The 24,790-nt window shown below is 42.4% G+C and overlaps 1 protein-coding gene across 5 annotated transcripts; it reads right to left on the reverse strand.

The window, feature by feature from the left end:
* Window positions 1–1,663: 1,663 nt before the first annotated feature.
* On the reverse strand, window positions 1,664–24,790 carry TP53INP1 (tumor protein p53 inducible nuclear protein 1). Of its 5 annotated transcripts, none has more exons than XM_030937951.1 (6): window positions 24,533–24,772; window positions 19,650–19,814; window positions 16,125–16,399; window positions 15,163–15,526; window positions 7,760–7,797; window positions 1,664–6,432 (listed from the first exon to the last, which is right to left on the reverse strand). In XM_030937951.1, exons 3-5 carry the CDS (start codon window positions 16,234–16,236, stop codon window positions 7,776–7,778), a joined length of 498 nt encoding a protein of 165 aa, XP_030793811.1. In that variant the 5' UTR covers window positions 16,237–16,399; window positions 19,650–19,814; window positions 24,533–24,772; the 3' UTR covers window positions 1,664–6,432; window positions 7,760–7,775. The 5 variants fall into 5 exon arrangements, with proteins under 5 accessions (XP_030793811.1, XP_030793810.1, XP_010358942.1 ...); XM_030937950.1 differs by lacking the exon at window positions 7,760–7,797 and adding an exon at window positions 17,120–17,215; XM_010360640.2 differs by lacking the exon at window positions 19,650–19,814 and having other exon boundaries at window positions 24,533–24,790.

The raw sequence follows: 24,790 nt of genomic DNA on the forward strand, positions 1-24,790 counted from the left end.
CCACCTTCATATTTGACTGCCCACTTTTAGACTCCATACAGTTACTGCCTTGAGACCTGATCAAGCTGCTAGATTCCCTGGACACTCTGTAAGTGGGCCTAGCAACAGTCTTCTCAGCTGCAGCCATTCCCCTGCCATTCCAGAGTAGGGTTTTTGTTTTTGTTTTGGTTTGTTTGTTTTGGGTTTTTTTTTTTTTTTTTTTTGAGACAGTCTCACTCTGTTGCCCAGGCTGGAGTGCAGTGGCACGATCTTGGCTCACTGCAACCTCCACATCCTGGGTTCAAGCAATTCTCCTGCCTCAGTCTTCTGAGGAGCTGGGATAACAGGCATGTGCCAGCATGCCTGGCTCATTTTTGTATTTTTAGTAGAGATGGGGTTTTGCCATGTTGGCCAGGTTGTACTTGAACTCCTGACCTCAGGTGACCCATTTGTCTCAGCCTCCCAAAGTGTTGGCATTACAGGTATGAGCCATCATGCCCAGCCCAAAGTGGGGCTTTCATTTCAACCTGCATCTTCTCAAGTCAACGTTCATGACCTTATTTTCATCTTTGGGTGACTCCTTACCCCTGGCAGAATGCTGATCTGCCCCAAACATTCATTCATATGGGAGTTATTCTTTGGGCTTCCTGTTCAATTATTCTGAATGTTTACTGGCCTATTTAAACTAGAGCTCCGCAATAGGGGTATCAATGGCATCAGGGAAGGCCATATTGTCCTAAAACACTTCTATAAGATTCTATCTCCGGGCCAGGCGCGGTGGCTCAAGCCTGTAATCCCAGCACTTTGGGAGGCCGAGACGGGCGGATCACGAGGTCAGGAGATCAAGACCATCCTGGCTAACATGGTGAAACCCCGTCTCTACTAAAAAAAATACAAAAAACTAGTCGGGCGACCTGGCGGGCGCCTGTAGTCCCAGCTACTTGGGAGGCTGAGGCAGGAGAATGGCATGAACCCGGGAGGCGGAGCTTGCAGTGAGCTGAGATCTGGCCACTGCACTCCAGCCTGGGCGACAGAGCGAGACTCCGTCTCAAAAAAAAAAAAAAAAAAAAAAGATTCTATCTCCATTCACTTGGGAGAAGATCCATTGGGAATTCATCCACCTGGCTTTAAAAAGGTTAAGAACCAGTGTATTACATTCTATATTTTTAAACATTGATTGGAGGGAAAGATACTGGTTGGGGATCACCCTCCAATTCCTGTTCACTTAAGTGATTCCTCATTTTAGGTTAAAAAAAAAAAAAATTTTTTTTTGAGACAGAGTCTTGCTCTGTTGCCCAAGCTGCGCAATCTCAGCTCACCGCAACCTCCGCCTCCCAGGTTCAAGGGATTTTCCTGCCTCAGCCTCCCAAGTAGCTGAGACTACAAGTGCACACCACCATCCTCAGCTAATTTTCATATTTTTAGTAGAGATAGGGCTTTGCCATGTTGGCCCGGCTGGTCTCAAACTTCTGGCCTCGAGTGATCTGCCCGCCTTGGCCTTCCAAATTGCTGGGATTACAGGCATGAGCCACCATGCGCAGCCTTAATATACGAATTTTACACAAGCTTTTAAATACATATTTAAAATGGATATTAAACATCTCTTTTGGACAAACAAAACTAAACAGTAAGTTGTACCTCCTTTTAATATTAATGACTCTAAAGATAAATAATCTGGCAAGTGTGAAGTTAAAGGACATTTTATTTACTGACAGATTGAAAACTGTAACTCCAGGTAGTGCAAAATGCACCACAACCCAATTACAAAGAACAGGTGTTAACACACAATGTTTAAACAATGCTACACTCATTTTTGGCAAAGTGCTGTATTGTTCAGTCTGTGTACAAAACTGACCATCTATGAACCAATCAGTATAAAAAATTTCTATAAAAACAAAAAATTTAGACAGTGGCTCAAGAAAACAAGCTGCCATTTATGCATAGATTGATGTACAGTAACCTAACCAAATGTCCCTTTTGAATTTTCAAGTTGATGAAAAAAAAAAAAGTGTGTCCAGAAACACATTAAGAAGGCACTTGTACAGTCTACAATACTCTTCAGTCTCCATAACTTCATGTCCTGCCCCTATAAAGAAAATATGTTCACAATTGTACTTGAAAAAAAGCCACTTAAAAAAAAAAATAACACATGCAATTATTGAAGTTCAAAATCTCTGTAGGAAAACACAACCAAAACACAAGCAAAACCACTCATACACTCCAAGCCTGAAACACACATCTAACCTCCCCAGGTACTGGTTTGGTTTTCAGAGGTCCACCTAGAAAACAAATATTAAAACTTCAGGCAAAACAGAGCAAAACTGGACATTTAACAATTATACAATTTTTAAAAGTGTCATAAAGAAAATTCTCAATGATATACAAAATATTGTCCACTTAAGCTGCCTGCCTTTCAAGAGTAACTCTCCTCCCATGCAAAGGATACTGTTGGACATAAAAGATATCCTCATCTGCATGCTTTCCAGTACCTCTTTTTCCACCTTAAACCACTTTAATTGGTGTCAGATTTCAAGTGAAATTGATATATGGCAAGGCTGACACCACTGTATCATGTAGGTTTTCTAAATAAAGCATTTTATGTATAATTTTAAGCATTAAAATAAGTAGATAGAGATGCCATTTCTAAAATATCAGCATGGCTGATGGCAGTGAAACCATCCAAGATAGAAACCCAACTTTTAACAAGTTTAACCAGTATTTATGGGCCTTATAAAATAAAAAGATAATTTTAAAGTAACATTACAAACATATACTAGTGTCTCCCAGTACAAGGAGCAGTCTCTTAATTGACTCAAAGAACAAAAACTAATACGTGGAAACTCTTAAACTTTTCCCACTAATCTATTTAAATGTAAATATCTTCTAGTTGGAGTCCTTTATATTTTTGTTTCCAACTCAGAGAAAATGAGAATAATGAAGATACTCTTCCTTGCTTGTTTTTCTTAAGAGTACATAAAGATAATATATAATGTATTTCATCAAGGAGAAAGAGTAGTAGCAAGGATTTCAATGAAGACATAATGATTACAAACCAGTGTACTATACAGATTTGAGAAGCAGAAACAATGCTGAACAGCCTGCTCAAGTTTTAAATAAACTGTCTTCTCACTCAAAGTACTGATACAACAGAGAAGGTATGTAAACAGGAACAGTTTGCATGGGGATTGGAAAAATGTACAGGAAATTAATATTTCTTAAAAGGTCCCTGCAATAGGAAGTCAAAAATCCAATCACTGTGCATCTTTCTGCAAAAAATTCCCTACCCAATCAACCATATAAATGCATTGCCACATAAGATAAATAATGGATGGCTAATTTTCCACTTACAGTGCAGTACACAATTAGTTGAGGAAGAAAAATAAACATAAGATATATATTATAAAATGTTTTAACAACAAAAACAAACTTTGAGAAACATGGTGCACTGTAAAAGCTAAGAAACTCATTCACGAAGCACTGCTTGTATACACCACATATTCCAGACTTTTTCCAAGTAACATTCTATGTTAACAGTTTAGAGCTACTAATTCAGAGGGGTCTTATTTCTCACTGCTTGCATTTTAAAGAAATATGACTAAAGCACATTGTAAACCACTAATATTTATAATAGCAAAAAAAAAAAAAGCTCATAATAAAATGCATTTTGGCCGTGTTTCAGAGAATACTTAACAGGTCAACATCGTTCTGTGTTGTGGTTGGCCTTGTGTCTTACATACAGGAGATGCCTAACATCTAATGACCAAGAGTTTCAACTGAATTATATAACCATTTTCTTCAACACTTACATGTGCCAATTTTAGGCAGAAACCACAGTATGATATTCCAGGTGGTGTGGTAATCCCAACCTTGAAAAAAAGCCCAATGAATGTAATTTTTTGTTTTCTAGGTACAAAGTGTAAAAAACTAGCCCCAGATAAGGCAAACAAAAAGTCAATAAGGAAATCTGGAAAAAAGGCCATTGCAGTTAATACACAAATCTGTTCATGCTGCCAAACAAAATCTAATGGCTGAACTTCTGTAGCTTGTGAGGTACTAACAACTTACATGCAATGTATGAAAAAGAGACGCCGTGTATTCAGAGGTTTACATCCTGAAGACATTAAGCTGGTCATTTTCAGGTTACCAATGCATGGCCCTATAACAAACATCGTATAAAACATACACACCTTCATGGAAACTCTACCTTATCTCCCAACTCTGGTAAACACAAATGGTAAAAAAACAACTTCTAACTCACTTTGACAAAACTTTACAGATTTGGCCCCTAATTAGACAACAAATAAATAAAGGGGAAGTCAAAACAGAAAGGGCAATAAGGAGAAAGGGGGATCTAGACTCTTGTTCTAAGGAGACATTCTGGCACTTCATCACAGCCAGTAGAAGAACAATGTAAAACCTCCATCTAACTACACATTTGACCTCTTCCACTCCAAACGCTCTAGTCTAGTCAGAAAAGAGCACAGCTCTTCCCTGAAAGTCTCCCAGGGTTCCCTGCATCAAGCTACTACAGGGTTATTGAAAAATATAATACTTCACATAAGTATATGCTGCTTTTCTCCTTGAAAACATTTTATAGACCTGTACTCATTTAATTAGGGTTGCAGAGGAGATGGAAAAACAAGCTGTTTGATTATGAAGGCAACACTTCTGTCAGTAGAATTGCTTTAGATTGTAAATGTGTTTACTTCAGAGGAAATCAGAGTGGATGGCTCAGCAAAACCCATCACAACTGCGGAAAAAGGAAGTGACTGGCTAGAGGTAAGGAAATAGATTTTCTCTAAGTTAACTGGCCAACATGTGAATCGAACCCTGCACCCTGGCCTCATTAGCACCAACACTGTGAAGAACAGCTGTGGCAGAGAAAGTGCCACGGCCCCACCCCATCACCAAATTCAGTAGAAAGGCCCTTGGAATTTCCTACAAGGTTCAGTTCTGAACAGCCCCACTTCAAATCAGTATAGAATCCTCACAGTGACTCTGTGAGGGAGGTAAATGTCACTGCTCCCCTGTTGGTGGGGGAAACAGAGGCCAGAGTGGTTAAAGATTTTGCCTGAAGTTAAAAAAAAAAAAAACAGAAAAGTCATTTGGACTGCAGGGAAGAATACTTACAAGGCAATTAAAAAAAAAATAGAAAAAAGTTGAGCCAACCTGTCACTCTTCACTCAGATACCATGAAAGACATCAGCAGACATTCCCCCACACCCTTGCTTGCCACTTGGCAGGACAGGCTCCATGACAGAGGATTTTTCACTCTGTGTGGAAATATAAGGCCTATCTCTTTTCCCGTGGGCAGAGAGAAATATGAAGTCACTCAAGTGCCTGGACAAGTACTTCCGAATTTATAGCTGAGAGCGAGGTGAGGAGTGGGCAGAATTGGCAGGAAGGAATCGTAACAAAGTAAATACTGCACTAATGGGTTAGTTACAGACATGAATTTTTCCAAATAAAATTTCACAGGTCTAATTTAATCCCTCTGCACGGGACAAGTGCCTCTGTCTACAACACCTGTAATGTCTGTACCACGTCATGCAGTCACATTGGAATCACTGAATGCACTCTTCACTAAAGCTTAATGTACCTGAATTCCAAATGAACTGCATGACTAATCTGGGGAAAAACCATACGCATAGAATACATCAAGTTTTCTTTCAAAAGAAAGTCTAGCCATAATTCCATTATATCCATGGCAACTATCACCTGTTAATGCTCATATTAGTGTGTAAAAATGTATTCATCATATACAGAGAGATTATCAAGTACTGGTCAATAAAGTGTGTAGCTGACCCTGAGAATAAGTTTTTGCTTGCTCAAAAGATTAATACAAAATAAAATGAAAATGAAAGATGCCTATTCTCGTACTTGGGAAGAAATGTCTTTAAAATGCTGACTAATGTACACCCTAATAGATTTAAAGACACCCCCAAACACCAAACACTGTAATTATATTGATATGTTTCCAGAAATAATCTGAAAAAGTGTACAAAAAAGTAAATGTTAAAGGCAAGGCATTATGTGATACACAGCATATAAATCTGATTTTCAAGATAGTGTCTAAATACACTGATAAAACTGTGATTGGTTATCAATTGGTTGTAAAGAGACAACACTTTCATTGTACATATACGCACATCCATACACATATGCACAAACCAAGAGAAACCAACCAATAAAACTTAAAATTCTTAGTAATTGTACTGACGCGGGCAGGGCTGATGAACAACCCAGCCATTGTGCTTGACTTGCCGAGAGTGGCAATCCCTGGTAAGATTTTGGCGACGAAGGCTATTTCTGTTAAGAGACTGTCTTTCACTATGTTCTTTTATCCACTGGGAAGGACGAAAGCTTTTGGGTTGTTCCAGAAAAGTTGTATGAGCAGCAAGAGCTGCAACATAACAATGAATATGCTGCCCCATTTCATTTTGAGCTTCCACTCTGAAACAGAAAAAAGTGGGGATGTATTAAATAACAGAGTATGTTATTAACGAAACTGGAAAAGTTACTTAGCAATTCAGTTTGCCGTGCTAATTTGTTTATGGCTGAATGAGAGTTTGTGTTTCATGGCTGACAGACAAGTTTATTATTCTGTGACCCCACTGACTGATAGTGGCGGAGAGGAGAGCCAACTGTTACTTACTAGAAAGATGCCATGTAAGCCCCAGATGGCTCACTAAGTAGACTGTTTTCTAAAAATACACTTTATACTTTGAATTTCATTTACAGAGCACACACATTTATATAAGCTTGTCTGGGAGGGGAGCTAACATTTATTGAATATCTGCATTTGCCAATTCTTTTGCAAATACGTATTTTAATTCTTACCATAATCTTACAAGGAAAATATTTTAATTCCCAAATTTTACTGATCAGAAAGCAGTGTGCTCACAATACCTTCACAAGACATTTCCTGTCTATAAGTAAAATGTTCCAGGAAACATGCTTTAAATCTTTATTTAACAGAAATATGCATATGGAAATTCTACTCATTTACCATTTTTCTAGATAAGAAGCTATAGCTTATTATAGAATAAATCTCTTTATCTCACAACAGGGCACTTTTGAGATGGTATTTACATGGCAATATTATAAGACTCTTGAATAACACAATCTTAAAATATGGCTACACACAGTATGATTATGTTTTCCATATAAAAAAACTAATCAAGTGGGATTGCTGTAAACAATGTCAACACGTAACATGAAGAGCTTTATGATTTTTAAGGGTTATTTTACACAGGAAGGGCAGTGACACATCTGCCTAAAATCACTTGAGGAAAACACTATTCTCTTTTATTACATATATATATGTATATACAAACTTTTTTTAAAGTAGAATTTTAAGAGGCCACATTAAGAAACTAATAGAAAAAAAGTTAATATAAAGAAAGTTATTTTTAGGCCAGGTGCTGTGGCTCACTCTTGTAATCCCAACACTTTGGGAGGCCAAGGCGAGTGGATCACCTTAGTAGAGTTCAAGACCAGCCTGGCCAACATGGTGAAACACCATCTCTACTAAAAATACAAAAATTGGCCAGGTGTGGTGATGCAAGCCTGTAATCCCAGCTACTTGGGAGACTGAGACAAGAGAATCACTTGAATGCTCCCCGTGAGCCGAGATCGCACCATTGCACTCCAGCCTGAGTGACAGAGTGAGACTCCCTCTCAAAAAAAAAAAAAAAGTCATTTTTAAAAGGTCCGCATTTGGGTCCTTTGCCTCCCTATGCATACATATATCACACAGTCTCGAAGTGAATATACTTACTCTGTGCCCGTCAGTCTTATAAGCAGCTTTTCCTGGCCCTACAAATGTTAAATGGTGAACTATTAAATCACTAGTAAGATTTAAAATGCTATTGTAACTTTACTATTAGGATGTGGTCAACTTTTATTAAAACTGGTTTACTATGTGCCATTAAAGGCACATACATGTACTTAAGATGATAACATGTAAAACCTTCAAAAGCAGTATTTATAAAGGCTAAAATGCAATGAAACATATACCCCGAATCCCACTATAATTACAAAGCACCTCAATTTTCTGTGCTTTATGCTAATATCCCCAATGATAGACACAATTTAAGCAATTTGACGTCTGAAAGACATATGATTTATTTCCTGCTAAGAAAACATATTTACTACAAAGCTAGCTTAATTTTGGTAACACCTGATTTCCATCTTGATTTAGCAAGACTTCCTTATAAGAATTTCAAATCCCAAAATAAGGATGTTAAAAAAAAAATCATAGTCACTATTTTAAAACTGTAATAATTTACAGGAATTTCCTGTGTGCAGAAAGGATTCACATAAAAGTCAGTGCATTCTGGCCAGGCATAATGGCTCATGCCTGTAATCCCAGAACTTTGGAAGATCAAGGTGGGCGGATCACTTGAGGTCAGGAGTTCGAGACCAGCCTGGCCAACATGGTGAAACCCCATCTCTACTAAAAATACAAAAAATTAGCTGGAGATGGTGGCACGTGCCTGTAATCCCAGTTACTCGGCAGGCCGAGGCAGGAGGATCACTTGAACCCAGTGTGGAGGTTGCAGTGAGCCGAGATCACGCCACTGCAATCCAGCCTGGGCGACAGAGTGAGACTCCGTGTTAAGATAAATAAATAAATTAAAATTCAGTGCCTTCTTTTGATCCTTTATATATGGAAAAGTACGTATTTATCCCTATATGTTATAACTATCATATATGAATGCAAAGACAAACAAGATACAAAAACAACATTCTCACTGTACCAAAACTAGAAACCCATAACAACCTTGAAAAGGAAGGAAGAAGAAGAAGAAATCTGAAACAAAATGGTGGAGATCATTTCCTAAATAAGTAGTTTATAAAATAGTATATATGGGCCGGGCACAGTGGCTCATACCTGTAATCCCAGCACTTTGGGAGGCCAAGACAGGTGGCTCACCTGAGGTTAGGAGTTGGAGACCAGCCTAGTCAACATGGTGAAACCTTGTCTCTACTAAAAACACAACATTAGCCAGGTGTGGTGGTACACACCTGTAGTCCCAGCTACTCAGGAGGGTGAGGCATGAGAATTGCCTGAATCTGGGAGGCAGAGGTTGCAGTGAACTGAGATCATGCCACTGCATTCCAACCTGGGTAACAGAGCAAGACACTGTCTCAAAAAAAAAAAAAGTATACTGCTGGGCATGGTGCCTCACGCCTGTAATCCCAGCACTTTGGGAGGCCAAGGCGGGCGGATCATGAGGTCAGGACTTCAAGACTAGCCTGGCCAACATGGTGAAGCCCCGTTTCTACTAAAAATACAAAAATTAGCCAGGCATGGTGGTGTGGTCCTGTAATCCCAGCTACTCAGGAGGCTGAGGCAGGAGAATTGCTTGAACCTGGGAGGCGGAGGTTGCAGTGAGCTGAGATCGCACCATTGTGCTCCAGCCTGGGCAACAAGAGTGAAACTCTGTCTCAAAAAAAAAAAAAAGTATATATGGCACGTTGCCATTTAGGTTAAAAGTTTATATGTACATACAGGCACAGAAACAAAACACAATCTGGAAGGATATACTCTAGGATGTTAAAAGTATTCATCTCTGGGTCATGAAAATGTCATTTCCAATTTTTGCATATTTGTATTTTCTAATTGTTTACATTGCATTTGTACTGTTTCTGTAGTAAATTCTTTTGCAAAGCTGCTGACTACACACACACACACACACACACAAAACACTGAAAAGTAAACATACAAAAGCCAGTAAGTTTAAAGTGACTAATTATTATAAATTCTTTTTTTTTTTTTGAGACGGAGCCTTGTTTTGTCACCTAGGCTGGAGTGCAGTGTGGCGTGATCTCAGCTCACTGCAACCTCCGCCTCCCGGGTTCAAGCAATTCTCCTGCCTCTGCCTCCCTAGTAGCTGGGAGTACAGGTGCCCACCAGCACACCTGGCTAATTTTTGTATTTTTAAGATGGGGTTTCGCCATGTTGGACAGGCTGGGTCTTGAACTCCTGACCTTGTGATCCGCCCACCCCAGCCTCCCAAACTGCTGGGATTACAGGTGTAAGCCACTGTGCCTGGCCTAATTATAAATTATTGAGTGGCATTCCTCAGAGGTAAAATCAGAATCAGGAGGAAAGAATTTTCAAGAAATGAATGTGAAGCAACTCTAAAGCAATTAAATAAATAGCAACTCCAAAAAGTTGTATTTTAATTTTTTGTTGGAATGCCTGAAACATCTCTTAATAAACTTGTAGCACTGAATAAAGTGCCAGTTAAAGTAACATTCCCCACCCAAGACCTTACCTAGGATATAGCCTGGCATCATGTAACATATAAGAAAGTTGTTTTCATTTTGGTACAAGCAAAATGAAATGAAATATGTAAAATCATCTATAATATTAAGACTTGAGAGTATAAAAAACTCTAGTAAAGTTAACAAATTAATGTGCTGCCTAGGGTTTGTTTATATCTGGAAAACAGGAAACAGTAGATAGAGAGCTAGACAGACAGACAGCTATAATAGATACAATACTTTTCTTAGTAGAGTCAGAGCCTGGACATGACAACACTAACAACAGGGATATTCTGAACTGCTCCAAGGATCCAAATCCACCTGGACCCTCAACCTAAGAGAGGGAATGCCAACATTCCCAAAATACTTTAACAGGAAACATTCCACTAAGGTACACAATAGGACAGTGGGACTTTCAGCTAATTAACAGGGTAATGGGGTTTACTTTAGTGGGTGGGAACAATCTCAGATATTTCCTGGATATATTCTCTGGACAAAGGTCACATAATGTCTGTAAATTTGGGGAAACTTAAAAAGCCAGAAGGCAGAGATTACAAGAGAAGTAACCAACAATTGCTTGGGGCAATAGACTGATTGATTAATCAAGATAATGACTGACAAATGGGCAAGGATCTATTTCTGTCTCTGCTGGGAACCGAAGGCCTCTCCTATACAAGTGGGTAAAATGGTTGGGGGTGGTGAAGATAAATTCCTGGGACTCCTTGGTGTGGGAGCTCCATGTGCTGTGGTATCAAGATCCATTGGTAAAGCCCTGATTCAGTCTACAATTAGATTGGAGAACATAAAAATGCAAGGGTTGATAGGATTATGAAAGTTAGGATGTTTAAGTGAGCTTTACGTAAAGAAGTTATATCCCCTCTACCTAAATGTTTTATGAGAATGGATATGTCTGGCTGGAGACACACTTCCCCTACCTAGTACTGTAAAACAAAAGGTATGTATATCTGCCCTTCATGACAATATTAACTGGACATGTTAAATGGGGACCAATAGCACTGCCCAGGTCCACACAGTGTATAGTAGAAGCTGGATTGGTGGTAGGGACAAATTATCTGTCTGATAGTCTTATGTGGAAGGGAAACTGGCACTTACGGCAAAAGACTGTGAGCACCTCTCAGTAACAACTACTGGCACTTTGCACTAGAGAATTTCCACATGAGAGGCATTTAATCCCTTGCTAAAGGACATTAATTGAAGCTACCCCTATGACTGAGGGACATAAAATGATCTTGAAACCTGAAATACCCATGCTGTCTTTGGTGATATCAGAGAAACACTAATTGGGAGGGCAGTGCCCAGAAGAGTTCCATAAAAAATGGAAATGGTTTATACAGGATCATGTTATGTAGGGAATGTAAGGAGGACACACCCACAAGCAGGGAGCCTCTCTCCACCTTGGACTGACTCTGGAACTGTGTGAGGAGCTGGATTCCACAGTGCTAGTAGCTCTCAACTGACTGACAAAGAGCTGCTTGGTTGTGCATGGCAGTTCCAAGGTGAACAGACAGCATCCTGTTTGGAAGGATGCTACTTTGATCAAAGGAGGTAAAAACAAATCGGCTCTGTGGGTTGAACTGCACGCTGGTTTCCTAGCGATGACGGAAGCCCCTAGGTTTGGGTTTTTACTGACTCATGAGCAGTGGCCAATGGACATGGTCAGGCAGAATCACAATGAAAACCTGGACTTTTAAAGGGATGGCTTCCATAGGGAGCACAACCCTATGGAAATTTGAGGGGTACATTAGGATGTGCCAATGGCCATCAGAAGAACTCCCTTCCAGGTTTGGAAGGTGACTGGGACTGGAAGCAGATATATCCCCATGTGCTCCCTGGAGGTGCCCTCCTGGGTTCATTAAATGAGTGGTACAGGCAATGCAGAGACGAGCTGCATCTAGACATTCCTCTTCTACCCTCTCAGGCACAAATACCAATGAGAACCGTTTTGCCAGTCAGCAAAAGAGACAGACTACTGATGAGGGGCAGATTCCCCGGTGGGAAGGCCCTGAGCATAGCTACAAGTGAGACTGGTGCTGGTATCCCTGGGGAGCTACAAATGGGTCTTGAGAAGAAGAGACAGTCTCTGGAGTGGGCTTTACTTACCCAGTGGAAGATGCAAATGCTCAGAGCGCCATAAAAAACCCAGAACAGAAGATACCGCATGGATGTGGACAGTTGACTGTCATTTCTTCAAACCAAAGGACACACTATATAGCCCATAACGCCCAAAAGCACTCTGGGAGGCAGAGGCGGTGGATCACCAAAGGTCAGGAGTTCGAGACCAGCCTGGCCAATATGGTGACACCCCCCCCCTTTCTACTAAAAGTACAAATATTACCCAAGTATGGGGGTGGGTGCCTGTAATCCCAGCTACTTGGGAGGCTGAGAAAGGAGAATCATTTGATCCCGGGAGGTGGAGGTTGCGATGAGCCGAGATCCTGCCACTGCCCCCCAGCCTGGGCGACAGAGTGAGACTCCATCTCAAAAAAAAACCCAAAAAACAAAAAACCCAAAAACAAAATGGGGGGATAAAAGCATGAAGGGCTGGTTGTCCCCACAAGATTTTCCTGTTTTTCTGGTGATATGAGGAAGAAGGAATGGGGAGGATGCTGGTATGACTTATACAATTCTAGCCAAGGGTTGAGTGTGCTAGTATAATGATTTTAACTTTTTCTTTCTTTCCCACATCACCTCATTTTTTTCCCCTCTACCAGATGCAATGGTCCTAGGACCAGTGCTGTAACTACAAGTACTGGAAGCAGGGATGGTTACTGAGCAAGAAGCTGTAACTGTGTTTTTAAACCTCATGTCAAAAGTCCTAAGGGCCTTATGGGGTTACCTACACCCCATCTTGCAAAACTGGAGTCAACAATGAACGCAGCTATATTGTCTGGTGGTAAAAACAGCCCACTAATTTTGTACCTATGTCACCTTACTCTATCTGAATGGGAGTGGACTGAGGGAGAGGTACTTGCTAAACTAGTATTGCTACCTGCAATCTAGACCAGCACAGTGGCTAAAGCTAACATCCCTTACAGAGATGGAAAAGTTTGGGTATAAATGAAGAAAAAGAGGATAAAAGAATGAATAAATAGGTTATGAACTGGGATCAATTCATCATATTAATACCTTGAAACAGGCTCAGAGAGAAAGATGACATTGTCTCTAAGTTCAGGTATACCAGATGCCTGAAAGGGTGAAGCTACATGTTTGCCAAAACCATTTCTGCTTTTGGAAACCAACAAGATCAATAAACCTGCAAACCTGAGTGGCCTCGCCCTGGGAGACATGCTCATACAATACAATGATGGATGTAATGAATTATAGACTGAATGGGATTCCGGTGTTGTGCCAGTAGTTTTTGAGTTCCATATCCTTTTGTTGTAAGGAATCCAAGTTTGAAGACTGAGGCTGGACTGTAAAATATATATACTGTAAAATATATATTAAGTCTTGTCAGTCTCCTGGCATACCGCTCCTAAAATCCTTGGAACCTCCAACATGGAAAGTGTATGCTAATTAGTTGACTGGTGGTTGGCAGCAACTAGACAGCTTCAGGATGGGATTTGGTCACTAGAAAGACCAAGTTAGAGTTGGGACTTTTAGCCCCACCCCTCAAACTCCAGAGAGGGGAGAGGGTCTGAAGGTTAAGCCAATCACCAATGGCCAATGATTTAATCAATTATGCTGATGTACTGATGCCTCCATAAGACCCCAAAAGTACTGGATTCAGGGAGCCTCTGGAGAGCTAACATGTGGAGTTTCCTGGAGGGTGGGGTGCACAGAGGACATGGAAGCTCCATGCCCTCCCCACATGCCTTGCTTTATGCATCCCTTCATCTGTATCCTTTATAATAAACCAGAAAACATGTTCTCCCAAGTTCTATAAGATGCTCTAGCAAATTAATCAAACCCAAGGAAGGGGTCATAGGAACACCAGTTTACAGCTGGTTGGTCAGAAGCATAAGTAAAACCTGGGGCTTGAGATTGGCATCAGAAATGGGAGGCAGTCTTTTGGGACTAAGCCTTCAACCTATGGGACACTAGAAGGTGTCCACTGCTGGAGGACTGTGGTGTGTGGAAAAAACCCACACATCTGGTGTCAGAAGCACTGGGTGACTGTGCAGTGTGAGTATTGCAGTAAGAAACTGAGTTCGTTAAATTCTCAGACAAGGTTTTCAAGGTTACATCATTTGATGCGATGTAGCTAGAAATACTTGGAAGAAAATAAATTTTAAGACATGATATTCTAGTTGAATTTGATACCCTAAAAAATCCAGTCTATAAAGTCAGAGTCATGTTCTAAGATACTTAGCAGAAATGCCAGTCTTATTTCTAATCAGTAGCAGAATTTTGTAAATGAGAATGCTATTATATAACTGGGGCCATGCTACATCTAACTTTCTTAAAAAATCGAAAATCAACAAGTGTTTGTTTCTGTTTTTGAGACAGAGTCTCGCTCTGTCACCCAGGCTGATGTGCAGTGGCACAATCTTGGCTCAGTGCAACATCTGTCTCCTGGTTCAAGCCATCCTCCCACCTCAGTCTCCTGAGTAGCTGGGACTATAGGTGTGCACCACCACACCTGGCTAATTTTTTGTTAGTTTTTGTGCAGACAGGATTTCACCATGTTGCCTACGGTGGTCCTGAACTCCTGAGCTCAAGTGATCTGCCTGCCTTGGCCTCCCAAAGTGCTGGGATTACAGGTGTGAGACACCGTGACCGGTCAACAAGTTATCTTATGGATCATCTTGTGTACTGTGCACACACATGCTTTCATAAATCTCTAACAAAATTACTTTTGCATCTTCTAGTAACTTAGGTTTGAATTAAAGACAAAATGCATGCTCAGTGGACTGCCTACAGAGAGTTAAAATACTTGTAACATACCTGGGACTACTTGGATTATGTAATTCATCAGTCCCACAGGTGGCCTCACTGAGACCAGGGCAGGAGTTATGCACAGCATAGACAGACATGCTGGGATGTTCAATGAGAAGGTTTTCCATAGGACTCGTTTCCACCTTGATAGTGGTTAATCCACCTGCAGTAAAACACGGGGGTGGGGTGATAAACCAGCTCTCCTCCATTGGACATGACTCAAACTGGAGGAAGCAGGAATCACTTGTATCAGCCAAGCACTCAAGAGATGCTGGTAAACAGGAAAAGACTGAAGGGTGCTCAGTAGGTGACTCTTCACTGATGTCCTCCTCCTCCTCTTCTTCTTCTTCTGCTGAGAAACCAGTGCAAGTATCTAGATTGTAGTCCATATTACAGTCCATGTGTGTTGTAGAAGAGTCCCACAGGAGGATGATTATCACATTGGGCAGTCATTATAAAGTCACCCATCAAATTCACAGCACAGAAAAAGAAGAGATGATACTATTAGCTGGTGCTCACATATCTTCTTTTATTTAGTTCAGAAACAAACCCATTTATATTCATCTGTATGATTATAAAATTATTTCTGAGCACAGAAATTGTGTGTGTGTGTGTGTGTCACTATATGGGATGGATTATGTTGGTTTTGCAGGAGTGATTTTAAGACTTTCTATTCTGCTGAATAACTGTAATGAGCCATATGGGTTACTACTTGTCTAATACAAGGGTCTTCTATTGAAGTGCCCTTGATCTAATCAATCTGTAAGAGTTGCAAAACTAAAAACTGATGCCAGTCAATTTCACTGACATTATCTAGCACAGGTGGTTTCCTGCAATTTTTTAAAGACAAACTCCTGCTTACCTTTAAGGCTTAAAAACCCTCAGTTATTGGTTTTCTTATGCAAAAACTAAGATGCAAGTTTCCATTTTTACTGTGAAGATGAACCACCAAGTAACCAAGTGTACCTTACCTATGAAGTCAACAAGAATCCATTCATCATCTTCTTTCTCACTGAATTCTGGTTCTTGGTTGGAGGAAGAACCGACTTCACCCACAAACATTTTATTCAGCCTCTGGAACATTGTTAAGGCAAGACTGAGAGTTTGGCTGGATGTCTTTTACAGCTGAGATTTCAAAACCTTGTCTTCAAAACCTTGTCTTCAGTTGGCCCAATGGTACTGACAGGAGATTAAAGTGCACAGGGTGCTTATCAACTTAGGTGAAAAGCAAGAAGAGTCATTATCCCTAAAATAAAACAGAAAAAGAAAGTTATTTCACATCAGCATACACATATGTACATAAGTACATACACATACCACATACCCTTAGAAAAAAGCATATACCTTGGCCTACATTCTACAGCTATTCCCTTTCTGCAGGAGTCAAACTCAAGAAATGCAACATAATGTTTTGTAAATACTCTTACTCAAATTCAACCTATAAATATCTTAAAATGTGAAATAAAAGGGAAAGAGTTGGTTCTTTTTCATATCTATGCTTTTATAATAAGGGATGAATTTGAATAATATCCTTCAAACTTTTCTGCAAGCAGATGAGCAAATTGTAGATATTAACAGTCTTGGTATATGTTATTCAACTGCCCAGAAGTCCCAGCAACAGCGCCTGGTGACCACCATTATGCCGGGCCCTCACCCTCCTCTGGCTCATTTTTCTCTTCTACTCTGTACTTCTTGTCTATAACCGTAAGCATACCTGATTACGCTTAAAATCTATAAGCCCAGCAAGCACACTTTGACCTTCTAAACAATTCCTACAGCTGGCATGAAAAAATTTACACTGCAGAGAACTAAGCTTGGCCAAACCTAGAACTGGAAACACGATTCCTATGTGGTAGCTCAGCAGGTGGGTGCTGAGGTCAGCCACCTGCATTCAAACCCTGGCTGACTGCTCACTTGCTGTTTGAGTTAGGAAGTTATGTGACTCCAAGTTGGCAATAGCTCCTACCTTAGGGAGTTCTGGTGAGTTCTAAATGAGAAACTCCAGGCTTGCTTAATCTTATTCCAGAGTTCTAGATTTATTTATCCATTTCTACCTGGCAACCTGATGGGCATATCAAACCAGACACATACCAAAATTAAAAGATACAAAAATTAAAAGATGGCTTTTAATTTTTTCCCCACAAACTTATTCATATACACTGCCCTTCATCCCTTTCTCAGGAAGCAGCAGCAGCTGGCAGTTATTCAGGCCAAACACTCTAGCAAGTCAGCCTTCACGCCTTTTTTTTTTTTGAGACATAGTCTTGCTCCGTCGCCCAGGCTGGAGTGCAGTGGGTTGATCTCGGCTCACTGCAAGCTCCGCCTCCCAGATTCACATCATTCTTCTGCCTCAGCCTCCCGAGTAGCTGGGACTACAGGCACCCTCCACCACGCCCGGCTAATTTTTTTTTTTGCAATTTTTAGTAGAGACGGGGTTTCACCGTGTTGGCCAGGACGGTCTCGATCTCCTGACCTCATGATCCGCCTGCCTCGGCCTCCCAAAGTGCTGGTATTACAGGCGTGAGCCACCGCACCTGCACGCCTTTTGCTCCCTCCTACCCACCCCCATCCCAAGCATCAGCAAGTCCCGTCAACCCCAGCAGCACAGGCAGCTCGAATCTGCCTGCTTCCCTCCGCCACTCTCATCCTAGTTTAAGCCAAACTGTTGTCTCTCTGAGACTTTGTCAAAACCGCCTACTAGACAGTCTCCCTGATCCTAGTCTTGTTAAAGGCAACGGACTTAGCAAAATACTTCAAATAAAGTCCTCAGTCCAGGTCAACTATTAGTCTAGTATTTATTGAGCACCTGTTATGCATCAGGTACAGTGCTGGGCACAGGGGAGATGGCTGTGAAAAGGGCCCTCCCACCAGTTTAACAATCCAGTGTGATGAATGCCATGGAAGAAGTATTTGGTGTTCTCCAGGCCACCTGGGTGGACTCCTGCAATAAATGACTTTTCTCGAGTGGCTGAGGTCACTAATGGAGGAAGGGGGCAAAGGAACACTATGGAAGCCTGCGCATGAGTGAGGATGTGGCACCTTCAGTACCACTCAAGGTGCAGAGGGAGGGTCACAAGAGCAGGCTAGGGGAGCTGAGCAGGAACCAGGTCCTGCAGGGCCTTGTAAGCCAGGAAAAGGGGAAGGGAAAAGTCAAAGACCCAGGTTTCTGGCTTGGCCTACTGAGGGGATGGTGGGACCATTTAGGGAAATAGGAATGAATACTGCAGAAAGCACAGATAAGGCATTTCGAACATGGTAAACTGGAGGAATATGCAAAATAATGCAGCTGGAGATGTCCAGCAGGCAGCGGGATATAGAGCTTTGGAGTTCAGGAGTGTGGTCTCGGCTAGGGGCACAGATTTGGGAGCTGTTGACACAAAGACGGTGATAAAAAGCATAGGAATGGATGAGGCTATGTGTGGAGGCTTATGTCTGCAATCCTAGCATTTTGGGAGGGCGAGGCCAGAGGAATGCTTGTGCCTAGGAGTTGGAGACCAGCCTGGGCAACAAAATAAGAACCTGTTTCTACAAAAAAATTTTAAAAATTTGCCAGGTGCAGTGGTGTGCACCTGTAGTCCTAGCTACTTGGGAGGCTGAGGTGGGAGGATCCCCTGAGTCCAGGTTCAAGGCTGCAGTAAGCTATGATTGTGCCACTGTACTCCAATGTGAGTGACACAGCAAGATCTTGTCTCAAAAAAAAAGTTATATATATGGATGAGATCAGCCAGGGCTGAAGAAATGCACCTCACTAATCACCACCTCTTTTTATCACAAGCATCAGCCTTGAATCTACAACTTCAGGCTCCTGACAGTTCACTTTCAAAAGTAATCTTTAGCTGTAAAAGTAGTTGAGTTGTAAAAGTTGTAATCTGTAGCTGAGATTCCTGGTTCAGTTCGTTGTGTGTAAACTGGACTGCTACAAGTGTTTGGCACACTACTACACAAGTAAAACATTTCAAATAAATGACATTAGAACACTTTGTGGTCACAATTCATCTTCTTCAGCCATTAATGATTAAAAATGGGTAAACAGGAAGTGTCACTTGCATAAGCAGTCTTCCTGAAACCTTCTGGAAAGCAACACGGCCAAATCATGAAGGCTGGAGCTATAGCAGAATTCAAAGTTAGCTTTATGCTCTATGTAAGAGAAATCAGAAGAAAAGTGGGCTATGTAGTTTGTTTGTTTGACCCGCTGTGGTGTTGACAGTTATATCCTGAAATGAGTTATCATAAGGTCTGATGTAAATAAAGATTTTTGAGGATACATGCCAGGAGGGAAAAACATATTTTCAAAATTCTTCCTCCATTTTATTTTAAATTGTGGAGGCAGATATTGGCCCCACATACAATTCTGTATCTGCTGAACCAGTTGAGAGAATAAGCCCAATTCTCCAGCATGGTGCTGGACTCTAGCCCTGAATCAGCTAAAGACACTGGGAGAGGAGAACCACACAGGGGAACCTTTGCTCATCCTGAACGAATGCCTTGTCCCCTACCTGTGATGCTGCATGAGAGTAAGGCACTGGGGCCCAGGTCAGATAACTGGCAGCTATAAGGCCGAAAACATTGCTGGGGCCACTGTAGTTCTGGCAGCTGCTGGGTTCCCACATGCAAATTGCCCCCTCTGGCCACAGCTCCAAACCCAGGAAGGCAGCTTCTGCCTGGAATATACACAAATAGCAAGTCAGCTACAGGAAAGGCTTCTCTGGAGGAGCTTTCTAGGGAGCAGTACAAGTCAGTGCTCTTTTGGTTTCCCAAAGTCAGAGGCTGCCTCCAGATGTCCCATATCTCTGCAAGGACAACCAACCTTGGGCAACAGTGTGTTCAGAAGCCCAGCCAAGTGAAGGAGGAGCTTGTCCTTCATCTCACCCAAGCCACTGCTGGTGTTTACATGGCACATCTGCTGACACCCGTGGGAAGAACACAGAATGGAGTTCCTGGGGAGGGTGAAAGGGGCCTGGCTATCCACAGCAGCAGTTCTGGCTGTGGCTCTACCACGGGTGGCTGGAGCTAAACTGGCCCTTCTGAGCTTCAGTCTCACCATTGGGAAAATGGAGAGACTGTGTTGAATCACCTCGTCACTCTTTCCCCACAAACTTCTAGCACAAAAAAGTGAGGCTGGTTTAACTAGCAAAGCCAAGTTCCCCCGGCCCTGCTTTCCACAGGTGTCACAAAAGGCAAGGAGCTATTGGAGAGACCCTCCCAGCACTGCTAAAACTGTCCATTGAGGTAGCCACCAGGCACATTGTGTAAATGAACACTTGAAATGTGACTAGTATCATTGAGAAACTGCATTTTTTGTTTTACTATTTAATCCATTTACTAAGTTTAATCTAGTTAAACTTAAAAGCTGATAGTTTAGTTTTCTGAAAACTTTCAAGTATGTTTGGAACAGTTAGGGTACATTAATCCACTTTTTCACCTATAAATTTTATGTCTAAATATAGAGCAAGTAGTTCAAATGAAAACTTTGTATCTGAATTGAGATGTGCTGTATGTGTAAAATACACACTAGAGTGTATTTCAAAGACTTAGTACCCCCCCAAAATGCAGAAGTTTTTATATTGATTACATGTTGAAAAAATAATTTTAGTATATTAAATACATTAATAAAATTAACTTCACCAGTTTCTTTTTCCTTTTTTAATATGGCTACTAGGAAATTCAAACATACATGTGGCTCACATTATTTCTGTTGAACAGGGCAGTTCTAGAAAAAGTCTTAAAGGTCTACCCTCTTACTGATGACCCAGAGACTATCCCTGCCCAGTCACTGCTACTGTTGACCTTGGCTCCTGCTCAGGGATGGAGGCTCTCAGTTGGGCTGGTTCTATGTGGAGGTAAATGGAAAAGTAGAGCTTTAGACTCCTCTCCTCTCCAGATCATCACTAATATTCACAATGCTAGGGCAATCACAGAACGAAAATAAAAATTCCAGAGAAAGTATGTGTCCTAAGAGGACAAACTTACAAATACAGTTCTGGAATTCAGCAAAGAGGTGAAGCAAAGCAGGTTAGGTGGAGTAGCGCTGTTGTTCTTTAAGGCACCTGCAAGGTTTCAGCTTTAACCAGCCTCAGCCCAGCAGTTTCCCCAGCAGAGAAAAGAACTCCCAAATACAGAAAAGAAACAAAGTGTCTGGGCCCTAGCATTTCAAGGAGGCAGCTTTGTCCCTGTTCTACTTGGCTCAAAAGACCTCCATACCTCCCTTTAAAAAAATAAATTATGTCTTTTTAACGATAAACTGAACAAAACCACATTATAAAAAGTCTAGAAAATAAGAAAAATAAGTATTATTCCATTGCTTTGTTCCCATCACTTAACATATTGGTGCCTTTCTTCTGTTTTCTTCTTCTACACATAAGGTTTCTTTTTATCTTGTGAATGCACTGTTTTGTATCTCACTGTTACTTAACATTTTATCATCAATGGTTTGCATATTACTACATGAGTAGAGATGCTTTGTAGGCAGAGAAAGGTGGCTGACTGAGTCTAATACTCATGGGGAAAAGCATTTTAGTTTGACCACTTAGAAAAGAAACTGCTAGTTTGGAAGATCTTGTTAGCATAATTTATTTTCTCACTTTTAAGATAGGTAGCCCACCAAGAGGCAGTATGTTGTGGTACTTAAAGACTGGCTCTGAGGCTGGGCGCAGTGGCTCATGTCTATAATCCCAGCACTTTGGGAGGCCAAGGCAGCAGAATCACTTTAAGCCAGGAGTTCAAGACCAGCCTGGGCAACAAAGACCCCCATCTCTACAAAAAATAAATTAGCTGGGTGTGGTGGTATGCACATGTAGTCCCAGCTACCTGGGAGGCTGAGGTAGGAAAATCGCTTGAGCCCATGAGTTTGAAGCTGCAGTGAATTATGATCCCACCACTACACTCCAGCCTGGTCAACAGAGTAAGACCCGTCTCCAAAAAAAAAAGAAAAAAAAAAAGACAGGCCGTGGAGTTCGCCTGCTCCGTTTGAAATCTTGGCTCTGCTACATGCAACCTATGTGAATTCAGGATATTTACTAACATCTTGGTGTCTGTTTTCTCATTCTTAACATGGAAATGACAGTTATAATACCTACTTCGCAGTGCCAGTGTAAGGATTAAGTGTATACTACTTAGAATAGCAGACCTGAGTAAATATTAACTACAAGTTCATTCAAAGCCAGTTGTGAGACTGTCAACAAGTCATTTGGCATTGCTGCATTTGAGTTTATCCATAAAACGTCTACTTAATAATTAGCTACAATTTACAGAATGCTTATTGTATGTAATGGGGCCTTGAAGTACTTATTTGTCCCATTTTACTGGTGAGGAAACCCAGGCTGAGGAATTAACTAACTTGTTCAAAAGTGACAGAGTTGGTTGGGGTGGAGTCAGCATTAGGGCAAAAATCCATCTGATTCCAATTCCTTGTTTTCCCTACACATGCTCATTTAGGCTCCTAGTCTCAACTGTGGGTCTATGAACTTCAGAAAACAGCCCTTTTCAGTTAGTTTTGGCTGCCAGTAGGCGGCTCCAAAAAACATTTAAAAAAAAAAAAAAAAAAAAAAAAGACTGCAAGTTTGATGATCTAACTTCTAAATCTGTGTACAGTTGTGGCTCCTTCACAGTTTCAGGAAATCAGGTGGCTAAACGTACGGTCATTGAAAAGCAGCCTCAGAATTCCTTCTTTTTATCCCACCCTCTTCCACTATTTTAAAAACATGCAGATTCTAGTAATTTAAAATGGGTTTTGAACTGGAGAAAAACCAAGCCAAGAAAGTTATCTCTGCTTGTTCCACTTATATGAAGACTAGATTCAAGTAATTTAAAATGGATTTTGAACCGCAGAAAAACCCAGGCCAAGAAAGTTGTCTTTGCTTGTTCAACTTATATGAAGTCTGTTCAACTAGTATGCAAGGGACGTTATTTCCCCAGGGATCCACCCCGCCTGCCCTGAAGGCTAAAGGACAGTGGACAAAGACAAGAGTAAGTGGTAATTCACAGCCTGATAATCTTGAATTTTGAAACCAGACATCGGAGGAAGCAATGGCAGAAAAGAACAAAAGATAGGATGAGAAAACAAGTCCTTGGTCACAGAAATTAGTAAGGTCCTGGTTCCAGGCAGGGGCCTTTTAAAATTATGCTGCCAGTTCAGAATTACATTGATTGCGACTTAAAAGCTTCCCAGTGCTTTTCCAGTGCTGCAAATGAAAATGTATTTCAATTACCAAGCTGGTGATTTCAGTATCTTGGGGGAACTGATTATGACTTCTGTTCAATGACCCCAAGGGTCGCATTTTCCCCCCTTTTCCCAAAACTATTGTGCATTGAGAAAAGGCTCTTTTAGCAATGTGCCCAAGTCCTTGGGAGTCACAGTTGTAAAGAGGCTCTTCCTTTAATTCATTCTGAATTGGAATTAACCTACTGAGCAGATATAATCAGGAAATACAAGCAAAACAAAGACTCCAGGTAAAATTCGGCTGCCACTGTGAAATACAAACACCATTTCCTTTTATTAATTGGCTGTGTGGCCTTGAGCAACTTTAATCTCTCTGTGCCTCGGGTTTCCTATGTGTAAGATAGCCGGGCCTATTTCACATAGGGTTATGAGAATCAACTGGGGCGATAAAGCATAGTATATGGCACATACTCAGCGCTCAGTAAGCGTGAGCGATTCAAAGGATCTCAATGTTAAGGGCCAAGGAGAGTACTCTTTCCACAGGTGCAAAAAGGCAGGTAGCGAAGAGTGAGATCAAGCCCGGTCAAGGGACAGGCCGCGGACAGGCGGGGGCCGGTGACCGGGTCACGGAGCAGGTTCCCCGTAGCCGCAGGGCCTCCGGAGCTCGGAGGGCAGGCGCGGGGGAAAGGATGGCAGGGCCAGGACAGAGCGCCGGGCCACAAGCCCAAGCGCCTCTGTCTCGGGAGATGCGTCCCGGAGGTGGCCGCGGGAGCCCTGACGCCGAATCCCGAGCGGGCGGCCCCATCCAACGGCCGAGCGCAGGCGGAGTAGGAGGAGTGGAGGGAAGTGAGGAGGAGTGAGAGGAAGAGGTCCCGCCGCGGCCAAGAAAACAGGCCACGCTCGGGGGAGGAGGCAGAGACCAAACACCCAACCGCCGCCCAGCGCCGGGGCCAGGCCGGGCCCTTGTCCGCGCCGCCGTCGCCGCCTCTGTCAGCCTCCGTCCGCGCTCTGGGCCCCGGGGGCCGCCGAGGACCAACCGACGGGGTGGGCGGCCGGGCCCGGCGGCGGCGAGGGGAGGCAGCGAGGATGTTGGAAGAACGCGCAACCGGCGCCCCAAGACAGGGCGCGCGGCCGGCCCCGCCGGGGTCGGGAGCGGGCAGCGCTGCCGCCCCAACTGGCAGCGAGGCGGCCCTGGACGCCCGCCCGTCCCCCGGCACTTACGTGGGCCCGGGCCGTGCGGGGCTGCGCGGGGAAGGGGGCGGCCGCGGGCTAGGCGGGGAAGGACGCGGGCGGCGCGGGACTGCTGAGGTAGCTGCGGTGGGGCCGGGCTGCGCTTCCCCTCGCTCAGGTCCCCGGACGGCAGACGCTGGGCCGGCTCTAGCCCTCGAGTTGCTGCACCCAGGCCGGTCAGTCCAAGTCCTTTTGTTGTTGTGCAGCGCTCGCAACAGCTGATCGGCCGCTCCGCCCGCCGTCCGGCCC

Source organism: Rhinopithecus roxellana, chromosome 9 (genome assembly GCF_007565055.1).
Source record: "Rhinopithecus roxellana isolate Shanxi Qingling chromosome 9, ASM756505v1, whole genome shotgun sequence".
Classification (NCBI taxonomy): Eukaryota; Metazoa; Chordata; class Mammalia; order Primates; family Cercopithecidae; genus Rhinopithecus; species Rhinopithecus roxellana.